Source organism: Oncorhynchus tshawytscha, linkage group LG01 (assembly GCF_018296145.1).
Source record: "Oncorhynchus tshawytscha isolate Ot180627B linkage group LG01, Otsh_v2.0, whole genome shotgun sequence".
In the NCBI taxonomy this organism is placed as follows: domain Eukaryota; kingdom Metazoa; phylum Chordata; class Actinopteri; order Salmoniformes; family Salmonidae; genus Oncorhynchus; species Oncorhynchus tshawytscha.
This window is the reverse complement of record NC_056429.1, coordinates 92,848,821-92,857,752: the sequence shown is the minus strand read 5'-3', so window position 1 is coordinate 92,857,752 and position 8,932 is coordinate 92,848,821. Positions and strand designations below refer to the sequence as shown.

Sequence of the window (8,932 nt, the reverse complement as noted above, 5' to 3'; positions counted from 1 at the left end):
TGACTGTGCAATATGTCTGTTTCCAAAAGACTAATGGGAAGGAGGAGAGTGAACAGGAGGAGGAAAGTGTTAACCAGTTAACAAATGGTCTGAACCATCCAGCCCACCCAGCTAACGGTCACAATACTACGCTCCAGCTAGCCTACAATAGCATCCTGCTGCAGTGACACACGTGTACAGCAATGCCAAGCCTTTGTCCTTCATCTTCAGCTGCTGGCTCCTAATTGAGTTTGACTGTTTGTTATGGCTGCTGAGAAGAAAAATGGCTACCCATTGTAGTTTCTAATGGCTATCACTTAGTTCTATTTGAACCCCTCTCTGTTCTGTTACTATACCTGTAAACTACAGTAGAGAGATGCCTGCTATGTTGTAGTTTAACCCCGCTGTTATCTCCCAAGTTTCCATGAGGGTACCCAACTACAGTGCCTTGCATTGCTCCTGTCCTATCAATACTGATGTTCAGAGCCATGTATATTAGATGGCCCTGCTAATATTGCTTGACCCTATACAGAGTCATCAGGGCTAATATTGCTTGACCCTATACAGAGTCATCAGGGCTAATATTGCTTGACCCTATACAGAGTCATCAGGGCTAATATTGCTTGACCCTATACAGAGTCACCAGGGCTAATATTGCTTGACCCGATACAGAGTCATCAGGGCTAATATTGCTTGACCCGATACAGAGTCATCAGGGCTAATATTGCTTGACCCGATACAGAGTCATCAGGGCTAATATTGCTTGACCCGATACAGAGTCATCAGGGCTAATATTGCTTGACCCGATACAGAGTCATCAGGGCTAATATTGCTTGACCCGATACAGAGTCATCAGGGCTAATATTGCTTGACCCTATACAGAGTCATCAGGGCTAATATTGCTTGACCCTGTACAGAGTCATCAGGGCGTATTAGTACAGGGCTGGCTGGGTGTGGGACATATGGAAGACTAACAGGTCCAGGTACCAGGGCTGCGTTTAACATGGCACCCATTTTTATTCCCTGTTCTACGTGGCCCCTATATAGTGCACTACTCTTTCAACAGGGTCCATATTCAAAAGTAGTGCACTTTATAGGGAATAGGCTGTTTTCGGCCTGGTCCAAGTAGTTCACTATCTATGTTATAGATAGAGACACCCCTGACTAACCCCTGGTTACGTTTGTTCTAACCTCTTTCTCTCCTGCCATAGAGAGGCACCGCAGGATCCCCCAGAGGAAGCCTCAATGGAGATGGGAGGGCTTCTCCTCAGGCAAGTTCATACCCATCCTCCTAACATCTTCCTCTAGCTTGTTCATCCTTTTTACCTTCTCCTTTAAATGTGACTTTTATGTCCTAATTTCAGAACAGGTAAAGCAACTAAGAATGAAGGTTAAGTTGCTATGACAGTGAATCATCTGCAGGGGTAATAGAAGATGCGTTCTGATAAACTATCTACATCCAGATGTTTAACAGAAGGAGTGGCTTTGTTCTTTAACCCTCATTCTTATCCCATGTCGACCTCTAGTCTCTAGCAAAGGCTATGTACATGTACATGCATTTCAGTTCAGTGTAGTTGGCTATCATGGAAATGAATGAAGTAATACACTCCACTGTCCTGTCAGTAATACACTCCACTGTCCTGTCCTTCTCCACACAGAGAGAGGAGTCCCAGTCGTTTACCCAGAAGCTCCGTGTCCCCTCTGTGGAGTCTCTCCTCCTCCGCGGTGCCAGCCGGGCCGAGGGCCTCTTCCGTTCCCCGCCCAAAGAGGGCTTGAACCGCAGCCCCTCTCTCAACTCCCTCACCCCCCTGGGGGAGAATGAGGCCCTGGCCTCCCCCTCTGCCACCCCTCCCACCCCAGCCTACGACCCTCCATCCCCAGCCTACGACCCTCCATCAGACATTGAGAGCGAGGCAGAGGAGTCATATGGTAGCCCTGAGGTCCTGTCTGCCCTGTCTAGAGAACAGCTGATCCATCGGCTACACAGGGTGGAGAAGAGCCTGGGGAACTACAGAGGGAAATACTCTGAGGTGGGGGTTCAAATGCGCTGAGGTGGCTTGTAGAAATTAGTCTCAAAAGAAATCAAAGTGTAATAATTATGCAATCAATCAAATCAAATCAAATTGATTTATATAGCCCTTCGTACATCAGCTGATATCTCAAAGTGCTGTACAGAAACCCAGCCTAAAACCCCAAACAGCAAGCAATGCAGGTGTAGAAGCACGGTGGCTAGGAAAAACTCCCTAGAAAGGCCAAAACCTAGGAAGAAACCTAGAGAGGAACAGGGCTATGTGGGGTGGCCAGTCCTCTTCTGGCTGTGCCGGGTGGAGATTATAACAGAACATGGCCAAGATGTTCAAATGTTCATAAATGACCAGCATGGTCGTATAATAATAAGGCAGAACAGTTGAAACTGGAGCAGCAGCACGGTCAGATGGACTGGGGACAGCAAGGAGTCATCATGTCAGGTAGTCCTAAAGGGCTCAGGTCCTCCGAGAGAGAGAAAGAAAGAGAGAATTAGAGAGAGCATATGTGGGGTGGCCAGTCCTCTTCTGGCTGTGCCGGGTGGAGATTTTAACAGAACATGGCCAAGATGTTCAAATGTTCATAAATGACCAGCATGGTCGAATAATAATAAGGCAGAACAGTTGAAACTGGAGCAGCAGCACGGCCAGGTGGACTGGGGACAGCAAGGAGTCATCATGTCAGGTAGTCCTGGGGCATGGTCCTAGGGCTCAGGTCCTCCGAGAGGAGAGAAAGAGAACGCACACTTAGATTCACACAGGACACCGAATAGGACAGGAGAAGTACTCCAGATATAACAAACTGACCCTATTCCCCCGACACAAACTACTGCAGCATAAATACTGGAGGCTGAGACAGGAGGGGTCAGGAGACACTGTGGCCCCATCCGAGGACACCCCGACAGGGCCAAACAGGAAGGATATAACCCCATCCACTTTGCCAAAGCACAGCCCCCACACCACTAGAGGGATATCTTCAATCACCAACTTACCATCCTGAGACAAGGCTGAGTATAGCCCACAAAGATCTCTGCCATGGCACAACCCAAGGGGGCGCCAACCCAGACAGGATGACCACATCAGTGAATCAACCCACTCAGGTGACGCACCCCTTCCAGGGACAGCATGAGAGAGCCCCAGTAAGCCAGTGACTCAGCCCCTGTAATAGGGTTAGAGGCAGAGAATCCCAGTGGAAAGAGGGGAACCGGCCAGGCAGAGACAGCAAGGGCGGTTCGTTGCTCTAGAGCCTTTCCGTTCACCTTCCCACTCCTGGGCCAGACTACACTCAATCATATGACCCACTGAAGAGATGAGTCTTCAGTAAAGACTTAAAGGTTGAGACCGAGTTTGCGTCTCTGACATGGGTAGGCAGGCCGTTCCATAAAAATGGAGCTCTAGGAAAAGCCCTGCCTCCAGCTGTTTGCTTAGAAATTCTAGGGACAATTAGGAGGCCTGTGTCTTGTGACCGTAGCGTAAGGTATGTACGGCAGGACCAAATCAGAACGATTGGTAGGAGCAAGCCCATGTAATGCTTTGTAGGTTAGCAGTAAAACCTTGAAATCAGCCCTTGCTTTGACAGGAAGCCAGTGTAGAGAGGCTAGCACTGGAGTAATTTGATCACATTTTTTGGTTCTAGTCAGGATTCTAGCAGCCATATTTAGCACGAACTGAAGTTTATTTAGTGCTTTATCCGGGTAGCCGGAAAGTAGAGCATTGCAGTAGTCTAACCTAGAAGTGACAAAAGCATGGATTAATTTTTCTGCATCATTTTTGGACAGAAAGTTTCTGATTTTTGCAATGTTACGTAGATGGGAAAAAAGCTGTCCTTGAAATGGTCTTGATATGTTCTTCAAAAGAGAGATCAGGGTCCAGAGTAACGCCGAGGTCCTTTACAGTTTTATTTGAGACGACTGTACAACCATTAAGATTAATTGTCAGATTCAACAGAAGATCTCTTTGTTTCTTGGGACCTAGAACAAGCATCTCTGTTTTGTCTGAGTTTAAAAGTAGAAAGTTAGCAGCCATCCACTTCCTTATGTCTGAAACACATGCTTCTAGCAAGGGCAATTTTGGGGCTTCACCATGTTTCATTGAAATGTACAGCTGTGTGTCATCCGCATAGCAGTGAAAGTTAACATTATGTTTTCGAGTAACATCCCCAAGAGGTAAAATATATAGTGAAAACAATAGTGGTCCTAAAACGGAACCTTGAGGAACACCGAAATTTACAGTTGATTTGTCAGAGGACAAACCATTCACAGAGACAAACTGATATCTTTCCGACAGATAAGATCTAAACCAGGCCAGAACTTGTCCGTGTAGACCAATTTGGGTTTCCAATCTCTCCAAAAGAATGTGGTGATCGTTGGTATCAAAAGCAGCACCAAGGTCTAGGAGCACGAGGACAGATGCAGAGCCTCGGTCCGATGCCATTAAAAGGTCATTTACCACCTTCACAAGTGCCGTCTCAGTGCTATGATGGGGTCTAAAACCAGACTGAAGCATTTCGTATACATTGTTTGTCTTCAGGAAGGCAGTAAGTTGCTGCGCAACAGCCTTTTCTAAAATATTTGAGAGGAATGGAAGATTCGATATAGGCCGCTAGTTTTTTATATTTTCTGGGTCAAGGTTTGGCTTTTTCAAGAGAGGCTTTATTACTGCAACTTTTAGTGAATTTGGTACACATCCGGTGGATAGAGAGCCGTTTATTATGTTCAACATAGGAGGGCCAAGCACAGGAAGCAGCTCTTTCAGTAGTTTAGTTGGAATAGGGTCCAGTATGCAGCTTGAAGGTTTAGAGGCCATGATTATTTTCATCATTGTGTCAAGAGATATAGTACTAAAACACTTGAGCGTCTCTCTTGATCCTAGGTCCTGGGAGAGTTGTGCAGACTCAGGACAACTGAGCTTTGAAGGAATACACAGATTTAAAGAGGAGTCCGTAATTTGCTTTCTAATAATCATAATCTTTTCCTCATAGAAGTTCATGAATTTATCACTGCTAAAGTGAAAGTCATCCTCTCTTGGGGAATGCTGCTTTTTAGTTAGCTTTGCGACAGTATCAAAAAGGAATTTCGGATTGTTCTTATTTTCCTCAATTAAGTTAGAAAAATAGGATGATCGAGCAGCAGTAAGGGCTCTTCGGTACTGCACGGTACTGTCTTTCCAAGCTAGTCGGAAGACTTCCAGTTTGGTGTGGCGCCATTTCCGTTCCAATTTTCTGGAAGCTTGCTTCAGAGCTCGGGTATTTTCTGTGTACCAGGGAAATAGTTTCTTATGAGACATGTTTCTAGTTTTTAGGGGTGCAACTGCATCTAGGGTATTGCGCAAGGTTAAATTGAGTTCCTCAGTTAGGTGGTTAACTGATTTTTGTCCTCTGGCGTCCTTGGGTAGACAGAGGGAATCTGGAAGGACATCAAGGAATCTTTGTGTTGTCTGTGAATTTATAGCACAACTTTTGATGTTCCTTGGTTGGGGTCTGAGCAGATTATTTGTTGCAATTGCAAACGTAGTAAAATGGTGGTCCGATAGTCCAGGATTATGAGGAAAAACATTAAGATCCACAACATTTATTCCATGGGACAAAACTAGGTCCAGCGTATGACTGTGACAGTGAGTGGGTCCAGAGACATGTTGGACAAAACCCACTGAGTCGATGATGGCGCCGAAAGCCTTTTGGAGTGGGTCTGTGGACTTTTCCATGTGAATATTAAAGTCACCAAAGATTAGAATATTATCTGCTATGACTACAAGGTCTGATAGGAATTCAGGGAACTCAGTGAGGAACGCTGTATATGGCCCAGGAGGCCTGTAAACAGTAGCTATAAAAAGTGATTGAGTAGGCTGCATAGATTTCATGACTATCGATAGGCGATTACTGTTTCAGCAAGTAATGAGTCACTATGATCTAGAGCAGGAAGTTAGGATGCTGTATGTCTATAATACACCTCTGATGTACAAGTCACTATGATCAGTCCTCTCTCTCTCATCCAGTCGGTCTCTAATACAGATAAGTAGGGACTTGGCCTGCTATGCATATGTCCATGTTTGATTTACCTTTCTAACCATTGTCTTTATCATTCCATCAACTTCTCTTTTTCTGTCTGTCTCTCTGTGTTCACTCCCCCGCCCAGTTGGTCACTACCTACAGAACGGTACAGAGAGAGAAAGAGAAAAGCCAGGTAATTTTCCTAAACTGCCTCAATACCAGATTACATATAGATATGCTGTGTACTATTGGAGGATGGAAAACACTTCTATCCACACTCACTGAATGCTTCTCATTAACTACACTGATGTTCTGCTTTTCTCCTCAGACCATTCTAAGCCAGAGTCAAGACAAAGCCCTCCGTAGGATAGGGGAGTTGAGAGAGGTACGAGTAGGACCAGCATCTCTCTGATAAAAACCTGTAAAATGTTGAACTCTATCAAAGATGGAGCAGGAGGTCAGCTAAGTCAAGGAAAGAGAAGATGGAGCAGGAGGTCAGCTAAGTCAAGGAAAGAGAACATGGAGGAGGTCAGCTAAGTCAAGGAAAGAGAACATGGAGGAGTTCAGCTAAGTCAAGGAAAGAGAAGATGGAGAAGGAGGTCAGCTAAGTCAAGGAAAGAGAAGATGGAGAAGGAGGTCAGCTAAGTCAAGGAAAGAGGATGGAGCAGGAAGTCAACTAAGACAAGGAGAGAGAAGATGGAGCAGGAGGTCAGCTAAGACCAGGAAAGAGAAGATGGAGCAGGAGGTCAGCTAAGTCAAGGAAAGAGAATATGGAGAAGGAGGTGAGCTAAGGAAAGAGAAGATGGAGAAGGTCAGCTATGTCAAGGAAAGAGAAGATGGAGAAGGAGGTCAGCTAAGTCAAGGAATGAGAAGATGGAGCATGAGGTCAGCTAAGTCAAGGAAATATAACATGGAGAAGGAGGTCAGCTAAGACAAGGAAAGAGATTATGGAGCAGGAGGTCAGCTAAGTCAAGGAAAGAGACGATGGAGAAGGAGGTCAGCTAAGTCAAGGAAAGAGAAGATGGAACAGGAGGTCAGCTAAGTCAAGGAAAGAGAAGATGGAACAGGAGGTCAGCTAAGTCAAGGAAAGAGAAGATGGAGAAGGAGGTCAGCTAAGTCAAGGAAAGAGACGATGGAGAAGGAGGTCAGCTAAGTCAAGGAAATAGAATATGGAGCAGGAAGTCAGCTAAGTCAAGGAAAGAGAATATGGAGAGGGAGGTCAGCTACGTCAAGGAAAGAGAATATGGAGAAGGAGGCCAGCTAAGACAAGGAAAGAGGATGGAGCAGGAAGTCAACTAAGACAAGGAAAGAGAATATGGAGGAGGTCAGCGAAGACAAGGAAAGAGGATGGAGCAGGAGGTCAGATAAGTCAAGGAAAAGGAATATGGAGAAGGAGGTCAGCTAAGACAAGGAGAGAGAGAACATGGAGAAGGAGGTCAGCTAAGACCAGGAAAGAATATGGAGAAGGAGGTCAGCGAAGACAAGGAAAGAGGATGGAGCAGGAGGTCAGATAAGTCAAGGAAAAGGAATATGGAGAAGGAGGTCAGCTAAGACAAGGAGAGAGAGAACATGGAGAAGGAGGTCAGCTAAGTCAAGGAAAGAGAAGATGGAGAAGGAGGTCAGCTATGACCAGGAAAGAGAAGATGGAGCAGGAGGTCAGCTAAGTCAAGGAAAGAGAATATGGAGGAGGAGGTCAGCTAAGTCCAAGGAAAGAGAAGCTGGAGAAGGAGACCAGCTAAGGAAAGAGAAGATGGAGAAGGTCAGCTATGTCAAGGAAAGAGAATATGGAGCAGGAGGTCAGCTAAGTCAAGGAAAGAGAATATGGAGAAGGAGGTCAGCTAAGTCAATGAAAGAAAATATGGAGGAGATCAGCTACGTCAAGGAAAGAGAACATGGAGAAGGAGGTCAGCTAAGTCAAGGAAAGAGAATATGGAGGAGATCAGCTAAGACACGGAAAGAGAATATGGAGCAGGAAGTCAGCTAAGTCAAGGAAAGAGAATATGGAGAGGGAGGTCAGCTAAGTCAAGGAAAGAGAAGATGGAGAAGGAGGTCAGCTAAGTCAAGGAAAGAGAATATGGAGCAGGAGGTCAGCTAAGTCAAGGAAAGAGAATATGGAGGAGATCAGCTAAGTCAAGGAAAGAGAATATGGAGAGGGAGGTCCGCTAAGTCAAGTAAAGAGAATATGGAGAAGGAGGCCAGCTAAGACCAGGAAAGAGGATGGAGCAGGAAGTCAACTAAGACAAGGAAAGAGAATATGGAGAAGGAGGTCAGCTAAGACAAGGAAAGAGAATATGGAGCAGGTGGTCAGCTAAGTCAAGGAAAGAGGATGGAGCAGAAGGTCAGCTAAGTCAAGGAAAGAGAATATGGAGAAGGAGGTCAGCTAAGACAAGGAAAGAGAAGATGGAGCAGGAGGTCAGCTAAGTCAAGGAAAGAGAATATGGAGCAGGAGGTCAGCTAAGTCAAGGAAAGAGAATATGGAGGAGATCAGCTAAGTCAAGGAAAGAGAATATGGAGCAGGAAGTCAGCTAAGTCAAGGAAAGAGAATATGGAGAGGGAGGTCAGCTAAGTCAAGGAAAGAGAATATGGAGAAGGAGGCCAGCTAAGACCAGGAAAGAGGATGGAGCAGGAAGTCAACTAAGACAAGGAAAGAGAATATGGAGAAGGAGGTCAGCTAAGACAAGGAAAGAGAATATGGAGCAGGTGGTCAGCTAAGTCAAGGAAAGAGGATGGAGCAGAAGGTCAGCTAAGTCAAGGAAAGAGAAGATGGAGAAGGAGGTCAGCTAAGTCAAGGAAAGAGAATATGGAGCAGGTGGTCAGCTAAGTCAAGGAAAGAGAATATGGAGGAGATCAGCTAAGTCAAGGAAAGAGAATATGGAGCAGGAAGTCAGCTAAGTCAAGGAAAGAGAATATGGAGAGGGAGGTCAGCTAAGTCAAGGAAAGA

The 8,932-nt window shown here is 45.5% G+C and overlaps 1 protein-coding gene across 3 annotated transcripts in view; it reads left to right on the top strand.

Moving 5' to 3' along the window:
* LOC112260122 (golgin subfamily A member 4) overlaps nucleotides 1-8,932 on the top strand; it is a 99,995-nt gene that overhangs the window by 43,484 nt on the left and 47,579 nt on the right. For 2 of the 3 annotated variants that reach the window (XM_024434987.2, XM_042327404.1), the window contains exons 2-5: nucleotides 1,191-1,250; nucleotides 1,638-2,009; nucleotides 6,137-6,184; nucleotides 6,320-6,376. In XM_024434987.2, the coding sequence (XP_024290755.1) occupies nucleotides 1,191-1,250; nucleotides 1,638-2,009; nucleotides 6,137-6,184; nucleotides 6,320-6,376 (537 nt within the window). The remainder of the gene's footprint in view (nucleotides 1-1,190; nucleotides 1,251-1,637; nucleotides 2,010-6,136; nucleotides 6,185-6,319; nucleotides 6,377-8,932) is intronic. The other variant, XM_042327399.1, reaches the window with a different exon arrangement.